This window comes from Actinia tenebrosa, unplaced genomic scaffold (genome assembly GCF_029948245.1).
Source record: "Actinia tenebrosa isolate PJP-AT-01 unplaced genomic scaffold, QUT_ActTen_1.0 PGA_scaffold4__44_contigs__length_22323623, whole genome shotgun sequence".
NCBI lineage: Eukaryota > Metazoa > Cnidaria > Anthozoa > Actiniaria > Actiniidae > Actinia > Actinia tenebrosa.
The window spans coordinates 20,301,500-20,325,705 of NW_028292581.1; the positions used below are offsets into that span (position 1 = coordinate 20,301,500).

Sequence of the window (24,206 nt, forward strand, 5' to 3'; positions counted from 1 at the left end):
CTCCCTGATTGCATTTCTTGGTTTCTCATATCCCAACGCAGCTGCCACTTCCTTTGCTTTGAAGTACAAAGTTTCGCCTTGCACTATGCATTGCAGTTTGGTTTCGTTGTTTTCGAATACGCGAAGCATTGTATATATAGCATATTTTTTATGGCCATCAATAGGCAACACTCTTTAGCTGATTCATTTCCACGCTCAGTTGCGCGTCAGACACGACGAAGACGTAGCAGTTTATTTTGTCAGCATCCTGCGCATCGGTGTTCTTGGTGCGCTTGATCTCCAATGTTATGCCATCCTGCGTATTTACTAAACGTAAACCCTGACCATGTAGGTCTTCGTCGTTAATGGTGCGCATGTCAATCCACAGCGCGTACTTATCCTTAAAGAATTCCTCGGGGCTAATTTGATCGCCAAACTTACGCTTTGCCTCCCTGTAGACGTCTTCAGGTTTTATTCCCTGGGAGTAAACCTTGTTTGGAACGCCGTTGATATTCACGCCGACGTTAGTAATGTTGGGGTTGTGGAACGCTTCGGAGTCGCGCTTGCCGGCCTCATAGGGTTTGGCAAACACCAGCATTAACCCCATGAGACTTCTTCGGGGGAGGTTAATGCTTTGGTTGATAACCTCGTCCGTCTTATCCAAGAAGCTAAACGTCTTATACATCACTACGTGGTCGTAAAGGAATGCCTTTCCGGAGCTGTATTCCATGCCAGCGCTACGGGCCAGCTCTTCGCTGTACACGGTCTCATACTGCAGCTCTAAGTTAGTGATAGAGTATGGAGTTGTCGTGGTAAGTGCAGTGGTCAGCCCACCAATGATGTTATTAGCATCTGCTAAAGTTACTTCAAACTGTAACTCGGATAACTGTCTTGGGTAATACACACCGTGATTCGTAATCACTTCAAAGTCCAGTGGTATGACATACTTACTACCATAGCCTGTCTTTATTCGCTTTGCGTCTGCCACTGCGGTTTCTCCGCTGCCGTCAGTAGGTTGCGTTTTCGTAGGTGTGCGGACCTTACGTAGAATGACACTACCAATTCCTTGTTCTATCCTTTGCGCGCGGTCAAAGGCTGTTAGCCACAGATCCTTATACGTGGTGTACAGATCGTACCTATTCAAATCTAATAGCGATTCCCCGGCGAACTTTATTCTCATCTTAGAAACAATGTTGCGACCCACGTTGTTAACGATAATCCTTTCATCCGCAGTGCTGGGCTGCACCGCTAAGTCGAACCTTAAAGCCAAGGTGCCGGGTACTAAGACTAGGTTATCCGTTAGACGGGGCACGCCTACGTACAAGGTTTCTCCTGGATTTGCGCTAGAAGGTGTGAATGTAACCCGGTGAAAGGTGCGTTCTGCTTTCAGCCCGCCAACCTGCTTAGGTAATACGTTGGGATTTAACTTTGAGCTTATCATATATAATGGAAGTAGAAGGAACGGATTTTGACCCCCTTACCGAAGAAGGCCAAGTTGATATTAACGACGAAGAATACGAGTCTTTGCTTCCTGATGACAATGTAGACTCCCGAGGTCTCTTCGATAAGCAAAGACGCAAATATGGCGGCAGGGCCCGCGATGCTATGCGTTCTTTGAGAGATAAATTTAGGTCTAAGAACCCCCACACACCCATTCCAGAGTACTTACAAATGGAAACCCTTGGCGTGCGGTCGGACTTAACAGCGGACCTCATCAAGGACCTAAGAGAGCGATACCCAAACATAAACCTGGCTCCTTTGGACTTCCAAATAGGAGACAAAGGGCAGGCTCAAGTTAGAGAATCGGGTAGGGAAAAATGGCACAACCTGTATCAAAGGAAGAATTCTAACCTGCTTAACAACCAGCTTCCAAAAGGAGTCACAAATGCGCTTGGAACGCCCAACTTGACGATTGCTAAGCACTTTGACACAAAAGGAAACAGAAGCTGCTCAAAGGGCCTTCCGTAGAGGTATTTTGAACCCTGCCACTAAAGATGCTCTCAGATCCGCAATTAAAATGCAAGAGGAGCACCGGGTAAGACTTGAACAATTAGAGACCGTCGAAGAGGAAAAAAGCAAACAACTTGAAGAACTTCCAAAAGATAGCGACGCGACTGGAGGCTTAATGAGATACTTAGAGAAAATAAGGGCTGAAAGGGAAGCACTTAAGAATGAAATACAGGAAAATAATATAACCATCGATGACCTTACGCGACAACTTGATATGCTAACCAAAGATGAGGGTGGCATCACTAAGCTCCTTGATGATTTTAAGGAGGATAACATAGCATTACAAAGTAGAATAGAAGAATTGGAAGACGAATTCATTAAACAAAATAGACTAACCACTGAGAGTCATGCAGCCGAAATTGCAGACTTCGAAGCTAGACTAACTAAGCTGTTTGAAGAAAAAAGCGGTGTAATAAATGAGCTACAAACTGCGGTAAGCGAAGCGGCGGGGAAAGACGTAGAACTACAGCGCTTAGGAAAAGAATTAATGGAGTCTGTTGACAGAGAAAGGCAAGTAATGCTGGACAAGGCAGTGGCGGAGGAACAAATACGGCAACTTCAACAGGCCGTCGAAGACTTGGAGTACGAAATAGATCGACAGCGAGCAATAATCGAAGATCAAACTCGCCCTGAAGAAGAAAGGGAGGCAGCCCAAAAGGAAATAGAGGCTCTTCAGGAAAAACTGGTGGAATTACAGACGCAAATAGAAGGTAAGGAAAAGGAGCTGGGGCTTACCACCAAGGAAAAGATAAAAAGAGCCCTTTTGAAGTATGGTATTCCGCTGGCGTTTGCGGTCGCTATTTCAAGCGTAGTAGGGGTAATCTTGTCCACACTTAAGGCTACAGGCGCGGGCGTAAAGAAATTAGGCAATGGACTAACGGACTTGGGAAAAAAGATGGCAGCCGGTCTTCCTGGGCTGCTGGGTTCGGTTGTTTCCTTGGCACTTAGGACCGGCGGAGAACTGTTAAAGTTCGTGGGGAATAACGTCTGGATATTAGTCGTAGCTATTGGGGTGGTCCTCCTGAAGAAGATGAAGGGTTGATCTTATCCTTGTGTATTACTGGTGGCTTATCGTCGTCGGGTGTCCGAGGCGTCCTCGACTGGGGATAAGTAAAGATAGTATTAGCACCGCCTTGATAATGCGGAACTAGCGGTATGGTGGTCATAGTGCTAATGGGCTTATGATTCCAGATACTGTTGGGCTTGTTAGCTTCGCCGACATGATTTATACTTACATTACCATCGTGGGGGAGAATTTGCAGCTTGACATATTGGCAATTGACTATCATATGAAAAGTAACCGGTGATAAGTCTTCTCCGCTCGTTGCAGGGGGCTCCGACGAGAAATGAGCTGGACTCCTATTATTATTTTTTGTCCTGTAAGGCAGCAATGGGTGGTTATTCTCGTCGACGAACCTAAACGCCACGTTTGCACCCGCCTCCGTGTTAACTGCTAATAGTACATATTATTAATCCTAAACCCCCAACTTCAACCCACATTCCGATATCGAGCCACTCGTTCCCTTCTTTATACTCCTTTTCATCTAAAAAGCAAGTATGATGTGTTTCTTTTAAGTGTGGATTCATATATTACAGGGAACATAGCTTACTTCTAGAGACTAAACACTGTGAGGGTGCTAATGGTAGCGTGATTGTAATCATTATCCCTTTGGTTCTCTATGCTATTTACGCAAACGCTTCCGGTGTCGTCTTCTCTTATCTGCAGCTTTACCTTCCCATGACAATCGGCGACCATGTGGAAAGTCCAAACGGAATGATTTTCATCGCTGTTGGGGTTGGGCTCTACGGAGAAATGTACAGGCTCCCTGTTGTTTGTCTTATTTCTCATAGGCTGCAGTATGCCATTCTCATCCAGGAACCTAAAACCGACGTTGGCGTGACTACTCGCGCCAATGCAAATACTGCATAAAATTAACTTCTTTCCCGAGTAGTTCAAATCCACGGACATGCCCGTGACATCAACCCAAGAGCTCTGGGTGTATTTTTTCTCGCCTTTGTAAGTCGTATGAACGCAATCTACTCCAGCTACGTAGGGGTTGTTCATCGCCATATATAATAGCTCAAACCAATACTTGCAACTGCTACGCCGGCTTTTAATAAGTTATGGTCATATTCCTCTTCGACCGCGGGCGTTGGCTTAGGCTTCTTTGATGGTTTCTTAACTACCGGCGGCTTTATTTCATGTGACTTCTTTGGCTTCTCTACGAAGTGAGGAATGCCCTTGGTAGTATCAAAGTTCACGTCATTCACCCCAAACTTCATGTTTACGCTGGCTGTTTTAAGCTTGTTGTTATACCCCACAACAGCATCGGTGTTAATGACTAAGTTACTGGGCATTAACCAACAATCAGGTGCCACGGCGTAATCTAACCGAGCCCTAGAGTTTTCCACCGCAAGTTGATATCTCGGTACCGACTTAGACATGTCGTTTTCTATTATCGCAGACTCTAACTTGGCTAGGAATTCCTGTTGCGTTTCCTGTGAAACACCTTTGGGTCCAACAATGGGGCTGTGGGTAGATACCTGCGCCCCTAAAATACTGTAAACAAATGCCTCTATGCTACGGTTTAAGCGACCCTGGCCAGCTTTTGTTAATCCTTTACCTTTCATCAACACGAACGGATCCCAAGTGCTAGGAAAGATCATTTGAATTCTAGTAATTAACGTGTTATTACCCTTATCACCACCCATGTCATCAAACTCTAACTCATTACTTGGGTATGCTTGGTGCTCCATGTCTGCCGGCCGCTCGCCGGTGGCCGACCAAACATAAACAATGCCCAGCCCATGCGTCTTTCCCTCCCGATAACGAAAGTCTCTTCGCTGTAGTTTGAACTCATTCATTAACCTTTCCAGAGCAGCGGAGTCGTAGTGGTTATCCATTGGATTAAATGCCTTATCCCCAGGCAGGGGCACGTTAAGCTCATGCAACAACCTCCTTACCGTAAAGGCAACATGAAACCGCATAATCGGAATATGAAACATATCCGCGGCAACACCACAACCTTTAGTGGCGGCCCAAACTGCGAAGTTTAACTGCTGTGGCCAATACCGCATGTTTGGCCCTGCTAACCATTCCCTGGCCTCTTTACCCGACGTATGCTTCAACATCGTCTCTTTAAAGATATTTCTTAGTACTACGTCAAATGATTACTTACCCACTGAAATCTTCAGGTGCGTTACCAGCTTATCAAAGTCATTTACACCACCTTCAGCGTCGTAAAATGGATAATCTTCCGTAGTTAGCAATAAATTCCTTGGAAAATTAGCTGGAGCTTCCTTATGCACCGGCGTAGGCTTGGGTACCGGCTTTGGCTTTAAGTCCTCATTGCTGTACATTCGGGAACCTTGGTAATAAATACCATCAGGTCTTCTCTCAAACTTACTAGAGTCTGCATGTGGGAACATCTTCCTAAATGCTCTCCAGTTGGCGTAGTTACGTTTGTCACCATGGGGCCACTCCTCAATATCATTCCCAAAAGCGTCGTACATTAGTATATATAATGGATGTTATACCATCAGCACCTCCACTTTATCCTGATTTACCTAGGGATGGACCTAACGAATTAAACGCCGAGAACTTCCGCTTGAATAAAGCAAATTTAATACTGGCTTACTTAGAGGGGCAAACAAAACACTATGAGGAGGTCAGGAAAAATTATGCTAGGGCCCGAAGCATACTACATAAAATCGCAATAACTTCCGGCTCCATGTCCGTGGCGTTAACAGGCACTGGCGTTGCTACCTCACTCACCGGACCTGGAATAGTCGTTGGCGTTCCTTTGGCCAGCGTTGGAGCCATCTGCGGCATTGTTTCCGCTGTTACGACAGGCATTATGAAGCAATTGTCCGGTAAGATATCCAAGCACGACACTCACATAGCCCTAGCAAGAGCAAAGGCTAACACCATCGCCGACTTGGTGTCTCAGGCTCTGCGAGACCGCAAAATCAACGACGTGGAGTTTTCTTTGATCCTCGCGGAGGAAAAGAAATACGCGGAGTTAAAGTCGGGTAATAAAAAAACCATCGTAAAAGATCTTTCCGAGGAATCTCGCAAAAAGATCTACCAGGAGGCAAAAGAAGAGCTACAAAGAAAGCTCGCTCAGTAAACATCTGCTTTGAAAAGAGCGTAGGGGGATTTCGGCTGCACATTTCATCTTCTCGGAATCCATTCTAACAGCGGGTGGTTGGGGTCGATTTCGTGAAATATTTTGTAGATTACGTCAGGGTAATAAGGAATATCCTTATCCAGCCGACAAAACATCCACTCGGCTTTTGTAATATCAGAAACCTCGGGAATAGACTTACCGGTAATTTCAGACAAAAGATAGGGAATAGCTTTGTAATATTTCCTTAGCTTTAATTTTTTCAATGTCTTCCGTAGACTTTGCGGGGTTGGCTCTTCTAAGTGATCTATGATTTTCTGCCTTACTTCATCGTCTAAATATGCCGGTCGATAACCTTGGATATGACTCATCCAGTCTCGGAAGTATTTTATTCTTTTGTATGGGGTCTTCGTACGACCTCCATTGGCGTAATATTGCTCTTTGGTAGCATTTGGTACGGCATTACGAATATTCTTACCACACTCGTAACACTGTGCTGACGTGTCGTCTTCTATTTGCATTTTTTTACCACAACACCAGAAACCCCGAGGCTTGGGTATGTTAACTTTGAATCTTAGGCAAATCACACAGAAATCATTGGTGAACTTTTTACATTCATGCATCGTATATCCGACAAATATCTTAACCTCCGTTTACGATTCCCAAATACAGCAGCAGTAAGGACTTGTCGCGCTGCCGACAGATCGCGCAAGGGGTCTCCAAACACGGGAAAAACCCGTGAAATTCCGATCGCAATGCCGGCGCTTCGCGAGTCCGCCTTACTGCTGCTCAATAACACCAAACGACAGACAATTGCATTTATGGACAATCATTTACCCAAAAGTGAAAATTCATTAGTACTATTAGCATAATCATTGACAATCTATAACGCGCTTGGACAATCATGAGGGTCAACGTTATATTCTATAGCATGGTTCGACAAACATTTGCATGATTCGAATGAACAAGCCTCCATAATAGCGGCTGCGTAGGAGAATAGCAATTAGCTCACTTAAAGCAGCAATTAAAGCGTTGCGTGACGACACTGAAAACGGCTGTGTGGGAGACTACTGGCTTTTGATTGGATTAGATCCAAAACTATGACAGCTAATTGGCAGGGCCGAAACAAAAAGAAAAGCGCTTACGAAGCGTAAATCGGGGGAATCCCCTAAACTGTTTCCCATGCATTGAGACATTACATTGAAGATGGTTAGCCAAAGGCATTGAAATAATAATGAAAACACCTGAATACTGGTGTTTGTGAGTTTTTTTCTTTGCCAGCTAAATTATAAATTCATAGGTAAAAGTAGTTGATTTAAAAACATCGCGATTTCGTTCAAAATATTAATTGAATAAATTGCCTGTTGGGCAGTTCGGTAGCTACTAGTGATTTGACCTTTAAGCCATCAAACGCAATAGACCTTCGATTATTTTCAAATTCAAGGAAGTTTGTCTACTTCCTGTTGTCCAGGTGTCATTCTGTTTGTGTCTCGACCAAGACCCAGCGAATTGAACTAAATAAAAACAGCTAATGATGGAGTTAGTCAACGATATCTACAGGAGCGCTAAAGACGGTTCTTCGTCGAATTTAAAGAGCCTTTTGAGCAGTTTCAAGTCGAAAGCCAAAGAACGAAGCAAACTAATCGAGCACAAAACGAAAGATGGTGACCAGATAACCACTCCACTGATTATAGCTTCTCGTAATGGCCACATCGAATGTGTAGAGATTCTTCTGTCTTACGACGCTGATATAGAAGCCAGAGGGACAGTTAAATTTGATGATGAGAGTTCTGATTATGAAGAGGTATCAGCTTTGTGGGCGGCGGCAGCTAAAGGAGCGATGGATATTGTGAAACTTTTGATCAAAAAAGGTGCTAATGTGAACGCTAGAACGAAGACAAACTCGACACCTTTGAGAGCTACAGCCTATGATGGGAGACTAGATATAGTAAGTTACCTTGTTGAACATGGAGCTGATGTTAATGCAAAGAATGATTTTGAAAGCACTTCTTTGATGCTTGCATGTTATAATGGCCATAGGAGTGTTGTCAACTATCTGATTGACAAAGGTGCGAAGATTGATGCACAGGACAAGGAAGGGAAAACTGCTCTTTACATAGCTGCTAAGCAAGGACACTTAGATATCGTCAAAGATCTTATTGTCAAAGGAGCTTCACAACTTCCCAATAACCTGGGTTTGACACCTTTACTTTCAGCGAGCAATAACTGCAAGATTGAAATGGTTGAATACTTTATTGCCAGACCAGACTGTAGTAAGTTGGATGAAATACACAGCCTTGAATTGTTAGGAGCAACGATTGCTAACGAACGAAATGCTTATGATATCGATAAAGCCTATGAATTCATGATGCGAGGAATGAAAAAGCGCTATGAGGGAGATAAATGTGTGATAAAGAAAGCTATACTCCCTCCTATACAAGCTTATCAAAACAGGGTGGAGTGTCAAACTGAAGACGAGCTGAATGGCATTCAGAATGACCCCCATGCCATCCACATGGAGGGATTATTGGTAAGAGAAAGAGTTCTTGGACCCAAGAACACTGAGCTACGCTTCCCTATTCGCTACCGAGGGGCTGTTTATGCCGACTCGGTGAATTTTAAGCTCTGTATAGCACTCTGGAAGCATGCAATGGACATTGGCCAACAGAATGATCTGGCAGTTGTATATGAACTGGAATTATTTGCAGGTATTTTTTGTCAAATGATTCAGCTTAAAGTGTTTCCAAGCTTTGCTGATGTTTATGACATCCTTGAGCATGCAGTTATAGAGTATGAAAAAGTAAACCAAAAGATTCAGAAAGCTGCAGAAAATAAATCCATTGAATCACTAATAGATGATTTGGAAAGTGTTATACACAGATCACTTTATCTTCTCACGATATTTGGGCACCTTAATCTCACAGAATCTGCTGAGAAATTGCTACAGCAACTGTTGTACAAGTATCTCTGTATGAACCCCAGAACAAGGCAAGGCAAGACACTTGTTCACTTGGCCGTATCGTATGCAACACCTACTGATGACAAGTACACGTACATGAAAAATGTCCTTGCCTATCCTTGTTATAAGACAACCAAGCTCCTACTTCAAACAGGTGCTCAAGTCGCCACTGTTGACAATAAAGGCAATACTCCTCTACATACTGTTGTAATGACAAAACCAAAACACAAGCAACAAGAAACAGTTGAAAAGATCATTTCTGCCTTATACAATTCCGGTGTTCATGAGGATTTGACCAACGCTGCTGGTAAAACTGCCCTCGAAGTTTCAGCTACTAAAGAACTGAAACAGCTCTTGCTTCTCAAGAGGAGGATTGTATTAAAGTGCTTAGCGGCTCGTGCAATCAAGCATTATCAACTTCGATTTACTGGATTGGTTCCTAAATCATTGGAAATGTTTATCACTGCTCACTGATGACACTGTGATGTTGTCTAGTCAAGTGCAGGGTTGATGTCATCAGGAAAAAAGATGACTAAAAAACAATACTCCAACGTGGTTGCAGCAACAGCAAAATTGAAAGCACTCAGGTTAGCGGTAGGTGATGAAAGTAGGAAAGTAGGAAATACTTTTTAAAAATTTCATATTCTGCTATTACATGTATCTCATATATACACCTTTTGCTGTTCATTAACAGAAAATGTACATTCATTTGTGCCAATAGTTGTATCAATAACGTGTAATGTACTTTCATCAACACCACAAGTAACATCATTAGCGCGGATCAACTTTCAATAACGACAATTGAATATGCGTGTATATTCAGGCATCAAAGGACAATCAATAGCGCGTTCGTATATTCATATGCGCAGAATGTATTTTCTTGTTCGCGAAATTCAACTTCAATAACACCAAATGACAGACAATTGCATTTATGAACAATCATTTACCCAAAAGTGAAAATTCATTAGTGCTATTAGCATAATCATTGACAATCTATAACGCGCTTGGACAATCATGAGGGTCAACGTTATATTCTATAGCGTGGTTCGACAAACATTTGCATGATTCGAATAAACAATAAGAGAAATAAAACAATCATTATCGTTTTGTTTTTTTTATCATTGTAATACATATAAAAAACTCAGGAAACTGCCTTCATAATAGCGGCTGCGTAGGAGAATAGCAATTACTAATAGCTCACTTAAAGCAGCAATTAAAGCCGACATCAGCCGTCCAGAGATCCAACCACATACGAACTATTGGGCTGAGGCAAAACGACAAGGGATTGCTCTAGGTCTCTACAGAAAGCAGTTGCTAATGACAGGGTTCCAATAAAATGCGGCAACCATCACTATCGCTAAATGTGATCAGTGATTCAGATATATGCAAACGTATTTGCCACGATGTATAAATGGCGAAGAAATTGAAGGCTAAAATAGTTTTTTTTTAAATCGCTAATGATTGTTTTATTTCTCTTATTGTTCATTCGAATCATGCAAATGTTTGTCGAACCATGCTATAGAATATAACGTCGACCCTCATGATTGTCCAAGCGCGTTATAGATTGTCAATGATTATGCTAATAGCACTAATGAATTTTCACTTTTGGGTAAATGATTGTCCATAAATGCAATTGTTTGTCATTTGGTGTCAGTTGAAGTTGAATTTCGCGCACAAGAAAATACATTCCGCGCATATGAATGTACAAACGCGCTATTGATTGTCCATTGATGCCTATGAATGTACACGCATATTCAATTGTCGTTATTGAAAGTTGATCCGCGCTAATAATGTTACTTGTGCTGTTGATGAAAGTACATTACACGTTATTGATACAACTATTGGCACAAATGAATGTACATTTTCTGTTAATGAACAGCAAAAGGTGTAATTTAAAAGTATAGCCCTAAGTTGTCTGTTACTTTGCATTTTTTTAATCTATCGATCCTTGTGTTCCCTTGTATGTCAACATTGAGACACTCTTTCTTAGATTTCCGAAGCAAAAAATAGCTGAAAAGTTTACGTACCAAAAAATTCAGCGGAATTTGCTATCAATTTATGATTTTAAAGCATCAGCTTTGTGGTCTGTTTGCATTTTGATCATTGTATTCTTGGGCTGCCTGTGTAAACATTGAGACATTTTCGGCTAGTCCAACCAAAATCATCATGATAATAGCCAATGTGCATGAGCAAGAATTTCTAGCACAAAGCATGGTGGGAAACCAAGGCCTTATGCTCTTTCTGCTCCTCTAAGCATTCATCTGACAGTTTTTCCTACAACATTTTCTATGGAAATATAAGCATTTCAGCAAACAACAATATCTGAGTAATTTTTTTCTGATAGTTCCTTTGATTTTCCTGTTCCATTTTTGAAGGACTCGGTTTCCCAGAGTGCTTTGCAAGCTTGATGCACATTGCCTATTGAAACATCATCATTCAATAAATGCATGCAAATAGGTCTAGTGTTTGGGTTGGTCTTGTGTTTTAGTTGCATTGTGACTTTTTATTATCACGGATTTATTCATTATCATAGCTGTTATAACCTATGACACACACCTGCAATGTTAGTACTGTGGGTGTATCAGTATTATTGATTTATTTGACTCTATTAAATAATAGCCATTCAAAGGTTGAGGGTCGAGTTTGCATTGCAGTGCATCCTGGAACTGTTTTAGGGGACATTTTCAAGATGGCATGCAGCATGTCTATTCCTTAAAAATGTTCATAACGCACTGCAATGCCTTGACTCAATAGTCCCCTTCACAGTTCCCTGCATCATCTTGTAGCCATGCCTTTGCATTGAAGCGAGACATACAGTGAGCTTGCAATGATAGAGACCTTTTTTGACACCTTGGACAATTATTCACTTGTTTCTGTCAATTGCAAGCTCACCATAAGTATGTCTCGCCTCAATGCAAAGCTATGGCTACCTTTGAAAATGGTGCAGGAAACTGTGAAGGGGATTTTTTTCCTCCGCTCAAAAAATTGAAATTACTGCAGATTTCTATATTCTGCGAACTCAGACATTCTAACCGCTGGCTGTCAATCAAAACTAATTAGTTGGTGCCTTTTATGTTTTTGATTGATGGCAATGAAAAACCCATTTCACGACATTAGCTATTGGAAAGTCTGAGTTTGTAGAATATGGAAATCTGCAGGAAATTTCTGGGCTTATTATTTCATGAGCTATTATTAAGGATTTAGTTTAAGACCTTTTGCCAATTAAACATAGTACAGGAATAAATTCAGCTTGTAGTATAGAGGTTTCTCACACAACCATGTTTGAGGGCAAAACCATAGATATTTTCTCCTTTGGGAAATAAATTCTGTAGTTATGCAAAACTATTGCATTGTTCCTGCCCTCAAACATGGCTGTTGTGAAAAACCTCTATTGGGTATTTGATATCTGAGAATATTAGTATATTTACTTTGCTATTCATGCGATTACTATAATTGGTTATATTTGTTTTGGTTTTTCCTTTTTGTTTTGATATTATATTTTGATAGTATATAATAATAGCTGTTTACATATATTCTTATCTTTTTATATATATTTTTACATTGTAGCATATTGATATATTGATATTTTATAGTATTAATTGATAGGAGGGCTACGAGTTTATTAGTACCTTTGTACTATTTAGTATTACTCTCAATAAATAAAGGATTTATTATTATTATTATTATTATTATTATTATTATAATAAAATAACTTCTGATTTATAGAGGCTTTGCACCATCTCAAGGGTGTTAAGGCTTGGCAATTTAGAGGAAACTGGCAAAACACATAAAATTTGATATCTTAGATGTGTTTGATCATGGATCTACGAGATTTGGCTTAGAGGTTATGACTGGGTTCCTTAACATTTTAAGCATGTTGTTGATGACATCAGTTGATCTCGTGACTTTTAATGTAGAAAAACACAACTTTCAAAATGGGCCAAGTTTATCAATCTTGGTTTCAAACTTTTTTCATCATTCAAATTGTTAAGCCCAAGGCTGACGTCTTAAAACAGTCCGGAATGGACGCCCCAAAATTGCATGACACGAAGTTCAATTACCACTTAATTATATCCATTTTGAAATCACCTACTATGATACTCGCAATAAGTTACCAATTTCAGCCATCTTTTTTAAAAATGTTGTCAAAAAACTGTCTTTCACCTTGAGAATACAGTTAAATTTATTTCTGGTACCCTGTCCCACCCAAACCCCAATTCCCTCCCTCTACAATCGAGATTTCTCTATGCTAGTGGCATCTTTTATACTACAATGGTTAACGTGACAGCAAAATGTCTTGAATAATAAAACTTGATTTACCTTCATCAGAGGTGACGGATTTCTTCCTGATAACTCCTGGTCTTGATGAGTTTGCAGTACTTCTGTCTGGTTTCTTGGCGTTTGTTTCCTCAGCTCGTTTCCCAGGCAGCTGACTCGAGCCTGCTGAAGGAGCTCCTGCCAAACCATTGGCTGTCTTGCGGGATACCTAATCATTTATCATAATGCACTTAGTCTAGTCAATACACCTCTTTAGCCCTCGTAATGTTTTCCCGTTTCAGATTCACTTGAGAATAAGATTCTTTGTTTGGGTTGTATCCATATTCATCTGTCCTTTCATGCGCAACCGTTAAAAAAAGAAATAATACTCTAGGGAATGACACGTGGTTTGTAATGGGAAAACCGGATTACGCCCAAACCATGCAAAGAGGACTACAAAAAGGAACATCTACCCCCTAAACCTCGGGAATAGGGCGGGAATATGACATTTACGTAGTTTTTAACTCCTGCCTTCCCTGAAAGGACAGATTTGCTGTTAAAATTGTTGAAGAAAGCTTTCTAGTACGCGTTGAATTACCCGTATCCCTGTGCAGGGCTGTTAAGGCGCGCTAAATCCTCGGTTTTGCCGTTTAACTCCCGGGGGTCGGGCCTTTCAATTAACTAAGAAACTAAGAAATCATGTCAACTTCAGTAGAAATATATATAGTACGTCACACAGTAAGGGAAGATCAAAGAGTCAAGTCTTTTCTGACCTGAAGCTTCATGGAAGTGTTAGAAGAAGCTTTCTTATCCTTAGACAAGTGGCCTTGGCTAGTAGAGGCTTTCTTCAAGGCCACTGCTGCTAGCTTGTTTCCACCTTTCGCCCGAAGCGTTCTCTTTGTCAGTTCAATTTTGGCAGTAGCAAAGGCATGTTCAGCACGCCTTGGCTTTGAATCGGTCTTCAATGGCATTAGTTTCTTAGCAGTTTTTCCTGTCCTACTTGCTGTGGGCGGGGTGCTCTTCTTCGTGCTCATGACAGCAGGACTTGCTGCTGACTTTGCCACAGTACTCAAAGACAAAGACCGATTCATCTTCGCTTTTGTAATGTCCGTTGTTTTAGCTTTAGCAACGGTCCCAACCGAATTCGATTTTCCCAAAGCTGATGTATCATGGCTCTTTTTCTTATTCAGAGGTGGTTGAGCTTTGGCAGCGACGGTCCCAACTGACCGCGATTGCCTAGCTTTTTCACTTGAGCGCTCAGTTTTCTTGGGTGTTGGTTTTATTCTGATATTGTTTGAGGACCCTGAAGCCTTTTGAGTTCGGGAAGCCTATACATCAAACATTTATATTCCATCGAAAGAATGTATAATCATAATTCACGTTACATTGATTCATATTACGCTGACGAAGAAATAGAAAGCGTGCGCGCTATGCGCCGTGCTTCGAAAGGCCGGTTTGCACGGCGCGATTTTTTCAATTGCCCTGCGCAAAATGCTCATGACACGAATTGCTTTGTGTAAATTGACTATTGTAGGGTTGGTTTACACGACGCAATTCGTATTAGATACAAATGACGCAACTCAAAGGCGCGCGTATGTGCTGTATATTCTCTGAATCCATTTCCGCTGAAGACAGAGCCAAAGGCCTCAAAGAGATCGACCTATAACAGGAAAGCCTTCCCGTTGAACGTGCGTTGGGAGTACGATGGAGCGTTGAGAACGATGTATTTCAGTTTAATATAGACATTCCAAGTAAACCCTTTAACAGACGTGGGATCCTCTCAACGGTCAGTTCTATATATGATCCACTGGGGTTCATAGCACCTGTTATTCTCACTGGAAAACAAATTCTACAAGAACTTACGAGAGACAACGTCGACTGGGATGAACCTGTTCCTGAGTCCCTCAAAACACGATGGGAAAGATGGATTAGCACTCTTCCATTCTTAGAGAATCTTCACATCGATAGATGTTACAAGCCTCAAGACTTTGGCGAGCCTAGTACAGTTGAGTTACATCATTTTTCTGATGCTAGCAGTCAAGGCTATGGTCAATGCTCGTACTTAAGACTGATCAATGAACGTCATGAAGTACACTGCTCATTTGTTTTGGGTAAGGCACGCGTGCTTCCATTAAAGCCTACTACTATTCCTCGCCTGGAACTTACAGCAGCATTGTTATCAGTCAAGATCAGTTCTACACTGAAAGACGAACTTGAATTCACACACATGCAGGAAACTTTCTGGACAGACAGTCAAGTAGCCTTGGGTTAAATAAACAACGAAGCACGAAGATTTCATGTGTTTGTAGCCAATCGCGTGCAACAGATTCGAAACCAATCAAGTCCTAATCAGTGGAAATTCGTGAAGTCATCAGATAATCCGGCCGATGTTGCATCTCGTGGAGTAAACGCTAATGATCTTAACTCCAGCTCATGGCTTTAGGGACCAAATTTCTTCTGGTATCAAGAGTTTCAAATGCAAGATGAAAATAAAAGCATATATCCTCTCCATCTAGAAGATCCAGAAGTAAAAAAAGCTCAAGTACTTATGTCAGTTAATCAGAAAGATGTTAGAATGGCAACAATACTTCAACGTTTGGAATATTTTTCAAGCTGGTATCGTGCCAAGAAAGCCATAGCGTTATGCATCAAGTTGAAAAGAAAGCTACAGAACCGTTCTTTCAAGTCTTCCTTGCCGTTACCTCTAACAGTCAAAGAAGCGGAAGAGATGATTCTAAAGACGGTCCAAGAAGACGCGTTTCCTAAGGAAAAGGAAATCCTCAGACTCCGTAATACAAGCGAAGATAATTCATCCTCTACTACAAAACTACAGAATCGTTTTGTTGCCAGAAGAAGCTCCTTGTATCGCCTAGACCCATTTATTGATGAACAAGGAATCCTCAGAGTAGGGGACGCATCAGATGTTCAGACTTGTCATTCAACGTAAAGCATATCCAGTTTTTGTGCCGAGAAAGGGACATATCACAGAACTATTGGTCAAGTTTTACCATGAAAGAATCAAACATCAGGGTCGTGGAATGACTCTTAATGAATTGCGTGCTAATGGCTATTGGATTATTGGAGGAAGTTCTGCCGTCGGAAGATACATCGTCAACTGTGTTTCTTGTAGAAGACTTCAAGGTAAAACTGAAAAACAGAAGATGGGAAACTTACCAAATGACAGAGTTCAAGCTGCTCCCCTCTTTACCTTTTGTGCAGTTGACTACTTCGGTCCCTGGTATATCAAAGAAGAGCGCAAGGAGATAAAGCGATATGATGTCCTTTTTACCTGTATGTCCTGCCGCGCAATTCATCTTGAAACCGCCAATTCATTGGACACGTCATCATTTATCAACGCTCTACGACGATTTATTAGCAGAAGAGGCCCAATTCGTCAGCTAAGATCCCCGGGGGGGGGGGGGGGGGGTACTACCACCCCAACTTGGGTAGGGGTGTGCCGCCAGGACCCTAAAAACCCTGACCCTATCCCAGACCTAAAATTTTGATTTTACATACCCTACCCCAGACTAAAACTAAGAATCGTACACCCTATCCCAGACTAAAAGACGGAAAATACGGTTTTACAATCGATTGCAATCAATATTTACTTACGTTTTTATTGTTTTTGTGCCGGCAGAAAGCGTAGCCTATTTGCCAGACAAAAATGACCAAATCGTTAACCCTATCCCAGACTAAAATGATACCCTATCCCAGACAAAATGTCAAAAAATGATACCCTACCCCAGACCCAAAAGCCGAAAAACCATACCCTATAGGGCGGCACATACCCGTATAGCAAATATAGGGGAGTACCCTCCCCGGGCTAAGATCCGACAGAGGTTCCAATTTTGTTGGTGCTAAGAAAGAGCTTCAACAAGCAGTAGAAGGTTTAGACGACAACAAAATCCACGAGTTTCTACTAGAAAGGAATTGTGATTGGTTCAAGTTTGAAATGAATGTGCCATCATCGAGTCATATGGGAGGTTTGCTGGGAAAGACAGATAAGGACAGTCCGCTCTGTGTTATCCGCCTTATTAGAAGAACATGGGAGGCAATTGGATGATGAAACGCGACGCTAAGAACTTTAATGTGTGAGACAGAATCTGTGGTAAATAGCCGACCTCTGACAGTGGATAATTCATGCTCAGCAACATCACCTGAACCACTTACTCCTAACCATTTACTAACTAGCAAGACTCAAGTTGTTCTTCCTCCCCCCAGTGAGTTTCAACGAGCTGATCTCTATTCCAGACGAAGATGGCGCCGGGTACAGTATTTGATAAATGAATTTTGGTAAAGATGGAAAAGGGAATTTGTTCTTTCTTTACAGCAACGACAGAAATGGATTCGACCACGTCGCAATTTGCAAATTAACGATATTGTCCTGATTAAGAATGAAGATGTATCCAGAAATCAATGGCCAGTTGCAAAAGTCGAGGACTGTGTGCTAGACAAAGATGGTCACGTTCGAAAGGTCAAATTACTTGTTGGAGATGCTACTTTGGACAAAAAGGGTAGAAGAATCAAGATTCCCCCAGTGTTGGAAAGACCTATCCACAAAGTTGTTTTGCTCGTGCCTCAAGAACTTTTTTCTCAAGAATAACTATTGTTTGTTTCTCATTGATAACGTTTTGTGTGAACCTTTTAAGTTCAAGATTTAAGGTGTCTCAAGATTTACATGGTCTCAGAGAAATCATGGAGAGCCATATATGGTAAAAGGATTCACAAGTCTTTTTAAGATTGAAATGAACTGAAGATGTTGTATTATGGAAAGCCACCAATGAACAAATGAGCTCATGTGAACATTGAACAGCGTAATTAATGGACGATATTACTTAATAAATTTAAAGGTAATTATTATTATTATTATTAGTTAATAGGTAAATTTCTATATCTGAAATTTAGGAGAGCCATGTAAGCGCAACCGAAGTATTTTATTTTATGATTTCCGCTCCGTCTATTTTATTGTTCAGCGCACGTATTTTTTTGTTATCATTGGCTTTGTTCGTTTCATTTTTTCCTTTGTTTAGTTTTTCCCGGGCTCATGTTTTTTGTACTTATGAAAATTTTTCTCTGGTTATAAGTTAACTTTCCATTGCGAAGAAACTATTGCGAAGTAACTATTGCGAAGTAACGATTGCGAAGAAACAGTTGCAAGTTAGTATTGCGTTGGATTTTGCGATAAGCTGTATTATTTCTTAACTCTCTTAGAGCCGGGACAGTTGTTTCATGTTTAGGTTAATCAACTTAATCAGTATGGAAACGTCTCCGAGTTTGCTCTAAGCTGAAGTTACAATATGGTACCTTTATCTCCTACCATAAAATTAATTGTTATATACCAACCGTTAAAGTCCATTTTTCTCGTACTCTGATTGGGCGAGAGGGCATCACATGAACGTGAAAAAGTTTCGACGTTTACCCGGCAACGGCTCTCAGTATGACGTTGTTACACTCTTACTTATCACAGCAGAGCCATGCAGGCGTCAATCCAGGTGAAAGCCAAAAGTTAAATCGGAGTATGCTAGTAAATTACGACTCGAAATAAAATAAAAATATCAAAAAAGTCAACAGCAGTTAGCGTGAAAATACACGTTTATTGATTGCTTTTGATAAGCGACTAATTACTCTAATCCTGAATATGGAAACAAAAAAGAATAACTTGATTAAACAAAGCAAGGTCTTCATTCTTTCTTTGCTTCTGTTTTAGGAATAACCACAACTGGACAGTGTGCATGATGGATGACGTAATCACTGACACTCCCTAAAATGGTGCGCCTGATTAGACCCATTCCTCGACTGCCAATCACCACCAAGGTAGCTTCCTCAATCTTGGCTTCCTCGCACACTTTAGCACCTACTGAGGTAGAAACACCAACGATCTTCACTTTGGCATCCAACTGAAACAAAGATTTGTTTATGGGAATATTAGTACGAGAAACAAAAATCGTTGTCCCCACCAATACACGCTAAAATACACGTTACAAATCAGAGAGAGCAAGCTGTACCTTCACTTATTCATATAAATAGACTGCTCTCACAGTCCCCATGATCTTCTACAGACAGTAACACGAGATGTATTGCCATTACCTAATTCTTGTCAATTTTTCCTTCAGCTCCTCATCCCTTTTCTCGTCCTCCTCATCAAATTTCTGATTTTAAGTTAACAGCAATGTGCACAAAATTGGTGACCCCCTCAAAACTTCCAGAAATTTTCCCTCCCCTGGACCATTTGCACCAGCCCTCCCTCCAACCCCATTTGCACCAGCCCTCCCTCCCCCAGGCCATTTGCACCAGCCCTCCCTCCCCCAGGCCATTTGCACCAGCCCTCCCTCCCCAGGCCATTTGCACCAGCCCTCCCTCCCCCAGGCCATTTGCACCAGCCCTCCCTCCCCCAGGCCATTTGCACCAGCCCTGCCTCCCCTCTAATAAATGAAAGGTCCTTTTGGCCTCAAATGTCACTGCATTACTTATCTCACTGAATAATAACTAACCTTATAATCTTTGCACTTCTGTGCATACTTTTTCTTCAATTCCTCAACCTTTTGTTCATGTTTCTCCACTTCATGTTTCCATTCTTCAGTTGCAAGGGCATCTGAGATACAGAGATTTAATAACTTTACAATGATTTTTAATTTTATTATTATTATCATTATTATTTTATTATTTTATTTAAAAAAATCTGTGGCTTGATCCACAGAAATGAATATCAATTTAAATCTGATATCACAACTTTATAATTATGTGAAAGCAAAAAGAATCAAACTTGTCTTTGTCAGCATCTGAAGAATTAGAATATTACTCTATTCAAGATACTTCTTAGACCCTTTTAGCACAGGAATTTACCCAGTAGAGGCTTTGCACCATCACTTGATGGTTGAGCCATGACAGAAGGCACAACTACAATAGTTTTGTTCTACGGGGAAACTGAATTCTTTGTCATGTAAATCAGATTAAATCAGATTCACTTGTTCCTGCCTCCTGTCAGGCTGTTATCACATGATGGCCTTTATTAAGATCACATATCATTCCCTAGAGTATCATGCCGTTGTTTAACAGTTTCACAAGAAAACACACTTGAATACAACTTAAACAAAGAATCTTATAGTCGTTTGCAACTAAGCGTGAACACCAGACACTAAAACATGTTCTAACTGGCGGCCGAGACGTTGAAGTTTAGCCAACTGAAACGTGTATGTTTCATAATGATTCGTTGGACGGTTGGGTGTGCAAATTCCTTCAGGTACTTCAATCTTGAAAGAATCAAAATCGTTTTTCTCTCCACTACTTCATGCTTTTGTTTGAAGTAAAGCTTTTTTTCCCGAAAATGTGAAGGAGATCAGGATCTGGCGCCAGTTAGAACATGTTTTAGTGTCTGGTGTTCACGTTTAGTTGCAAACGACTGTATTTTCAAGACAATGACGTGGTCTGAAATGAAAAAACATTTACTGCTCCCAAGTTAAAACTGGGCTATTACAGTGCGACTACTCCAACCAAAGCCACCTCGACGAATTTTCCACAAATTATCCAATAGTGTTTGAGTATTTAGACAATAGATTAGCGGCAAATTTTGAATTTAAATATTCTTCCGTTGTTCCGGTTGGTAAAACTAAATGATGAACAAGAGCTTGTAATATATTTTCTTCGCAAATTAGTGATTTGTGTCACCAAACATATAGAAAAATAGTAATGTACGACTTCAAATACGACAGGAAAGCAAATTAGAGACCGTATAAAACACAGTCTTTATAATTACAGCTTGTTTCTTCCAGACAAAGATATTTTATCAGGCTGACACTGTTAGATCTTATCACTATGTTGCTATGCGACAGCACGTTTATATTCGACAACAAAGGTGCCGACAGTCTTCTAAGCCGTGTAAACCCATTGATATTTGTCCAATTTGTAGCAATTCTATTGTTCAGATTCCTACTTTTGATTGGCTAATTTGTGGAAAATTTGTCGAGGTCGCTTTGGTTGGAGTAGTCACACTGTAATAACAATTGAGTAAACTGATTTTGGTTGTTTGTCAATGTTTATTTTTTTATTTTTAAGTCTTTAGACAAGTAAAAAAAATAAAAAATAAAAACAAGTAAAAATGCACAGCCATATTCCTGTCTGGTGAATGTACAATTACTTACGAGGTAATGCTGGTGGGTGGAGCTCAGCAACATGAAGTACGACTACATGATCACCTTCATGGTAAACATTATCCATGAACCCTGAAAAAACAACAATATCACTGGAGATTATTAATGCATACAAAGATATATATTTGTATCTGTTAAAAAGGGAAAAAATTGAATTTCAACAGTTATTTTGTAAAACTATATATATACAAGGACATTAATTTACTAGAATTTTTCAAAACACTCTTGATAAGTCCAGATTGAGGGATCAAGACAAATTTCATTTTCCATTCATTCTAAGAAAATACATGAAGATTTTTTTCCTGAACTTTGAAATGTCATGTTGACTGATTGAATTTTGTTACAATACATTTATTAGAGCTTATGATTACGCTTTTCAGTCATAACAGCATCCATGCAATTTTCTTTCACCATCAAATTCTATTTTTGATTTCAGAAACCTTCACATTCTATTGAACCTGAAACAATCTCTAGGAATATCAAAGTCAGGGCATTGCACAAAGCTACATAGATTAAATCCTGAAGCAACCTCTGGGCTGATCTAATTCAGGGAATGGCTAACTCAGAGATCCATCCCTGAAACAACCGTTTGGGCTGATCTAAGTCAGGACATGACTAACTCACAGATGGAACCCTGGAAACAACCTCTGGGCTGATCTAAGTCAGGGCATGGCTAACTCGCAGATCCAACCCTGAAACAGCCGTTTTGCATGACTAACTCACAGATGTCCCCGAAACAACCTCTGGGCTGATTTGAGTCACTGCATTGGCTAACTCACTGATAAAACCCTGAAACAACCTCTGGGCTGATCAAAGTCATGTCACACCTAACTCACATGAGAAATCAGAGGTTATTCAGGAAATCATGCCAAATTCCTTGTACCCTGTGGGACACTGAGTAATATCAAATACCTCAGTTTATTTCCCAGACCCCTGGAGCTTATATTATTACCATATACCACTACAACGGAATAAATTATGACCAAATATATAGGCTAAGGCACATCATTTATAATATATTACACTTCAGCTTTGGAAAAACTACAATAATATAATGAAGTTTCAATAATTTGAAGCTGGAATTGAAAATTCCAGTAGTAAATATAAAATAGGAATGCAGAGCGTCCCTAACTTAAACAAGAATAAGTTATTCACTGAGGTGTGAAATACGTTATTAGATATCAAACATATACAAGTTTGATATACTATAAATGTAGTAGAGTGCAAACAATATAACCGTGAAACTTTAGTAATACTAAATAGCACAATTTCATGGAAATTTCATTGTTTTCTACTGTTTAAATGAGCACTATTTTGTATTATTTAGTAATTAGTGTTTCACGGATTAATTGTTTGCGCTCTACTAAAAATATCAAAATGATAAAACAGCTCTAATATAATTCCTAAAGCAGAAATATATAAATAATAAAGAAAACTAGAATTGAGGGTTAAAGCATTTTTAGATCTGTAGCCGTAAGATTTCAATTTGCTCGAATGCAGGGACTTTTATAATCCTTATATAAATAAGAAGTTTGGAACTAAATCACGCAATACTAGTAATAGTTTCTTATAAACCTAACGATCTAACAATAATGGAAGGTTATAAAGTTGGTCGTTATGCGACCTGTTGACAAGAGCATCGGGCAGTACCAGAATTGAATATTGATGAAGCACAGCACGTTGAGAAAGCTGACTCTAAAGGACCATGCAACGTGGTAAAAGCACGAGTTGAAAATGAACAATCGAGAGAATAATATCAATAAATAAATATAAAAAATATTAATGCATAAACAAATTGATGTGATTGTTTTACACTGTGTACGATACTGTAGGACTTCTATATTCTCTAAGAATATCTCGATCGAAGCAAAAGGAAGTACAATTTTGTACACCTTTTTCAATAGCTTAGGATCTGTCTAGGCGTGAAAAATCACACGCTTTGAAAAATTGTTTTGATATTCCGTTCCACCTTCGATTCCAAATTCCACGAATTTTTAGCTTAGTTATTTTTCAAAAACTACACAAAATTAAAAGTAATGTCTTTGATTCTTTATTTCCCTAAATTGAAGTAGTGGACGGTTTAGGGAATGAGAAGTGTTCAAAATCGGCTCTTTACGGCGCTTTCCTCACCTTGTAGACGCATAAACGAAACTTCAACAAACGACACCCTCATATAAAATAAGATAAGTAATATTTACTTACAAGTGAATCCTTCCTCGGCATGGTGACTAGGATCAACTGGAATTAGAACATTTCTCTTGACTTTTTTAGCTTCTCCTTCAGCCATTTTGAAATGCTTGTTTGAGATGCGATCTTTCAGTTGTTAACCCTTGAAAGCGAATGCACGACTGATTTACATAAATGATAGACAACTCAGTCAACCAACACGTGGCCGCTCGATCGAACACAGAGTTCTACAGCTTTTGGTCAGCGCGCTGACGCTAGCAAGAATTTTGCGTTCCTTTTTGTGTCTGGAGATTAAGAGAGGCGCTGAAGGACTCTGTGGTGACTCTGTATACGAGATTGGTATCTTTGGGTGGAATATGACGACAGTCAGTCAGCAACTAGGCGCTCATTTTGAAGACTGCCATTACGTGGAATTTGGCACGTTCTTACAGAAAAACAAACACGCGCGTTCAAGACGGACAGACAACTTTTTGACTGCCATATGAAATTTGGCACGTTCTTACAGACAGACAACAAACGTTTTTGAGGGCTTTAACGAGC

At 40.3% G+C, this 24,206-nt stretch overlaps 2 protein-coding genes, 1 long non-coding RNA gene and 1 pseudogene across 3 annotated transcripts; 2 read left to right on the forward strand and 2 right to left on the reverse strand.

Moving 5' to 3' along the window:
• Positions 1 to 1,453: 1,453 nt before the first annotated feature.
• On the forward strand, positions 1,454 to 7,168 carry LOC148907457 (uncharacterized). The gene has a single exon (XM_089036709.1). The coding sequence runs from the start codon at positions 1,997 to 1,999 to the stop codon at positions 3,029 to 3,031; it is 1,035 nt and encodes a 344-aa protein (XP_088892835.1). The 5' UTR covers positions 1,454 to 1,996; the 3' UTR covers positions 3,032 to 7,168.
• An 81-nt stretch (positions 7,169 to 7,249) lies between these two features.
• On the forward strand, positions 7,250 to 9,868 carry LOC148907458 (protein fem-1 homolog B pseudogene; annotated as a pseudogene).
• A 3,467-nt stretch (positions 9,869 to 13,335) lies between these two features.
• On the reverse strand, positions 13,336 to 14,156 carry LOC148907459 (uncharacterized). Its single transcript, XR_016121089.1, has 2 exons — positions 14,106 to 14,156; positions 13,336 to 13,561 (listed from the first exon to the last, which is right to left on the reverse strand). It is a non-coding gene; the product is annotated as an uncharacterized LOC148907459 (long non-coding RNA).
• A 4,750-nt stretch (positions 14,157 to 18,906) lies between these two features.
• Positions 18,907 to 23,955, reverse strand: LOC116287466 (uncharacterized). The gene is made up of 4 exons (XM_031694148.2): positions 23,682 to 23,955; positions 21,471 to 21,551; positions 19,824 to 19,924; positions 18,907 to 19,229 (listed from the first exon to the last, which is right to left on the reverse strand). The coding sequence occupies exons 1-4, from the start codon at positions 23,764 to 23,766 to the stop codon at positions 19,014 to 19,016; spliced, it is 483 nt and encodes a 160-aa protein (XP_031550008.1). The 5' UTR covers positions 23,767 to 23,955; the 3' UTR covers positions 18,907 to 19,013.
• Between the last annotated feature and the right edge of the window lie 251 nt (positions 23,956 to 24,206).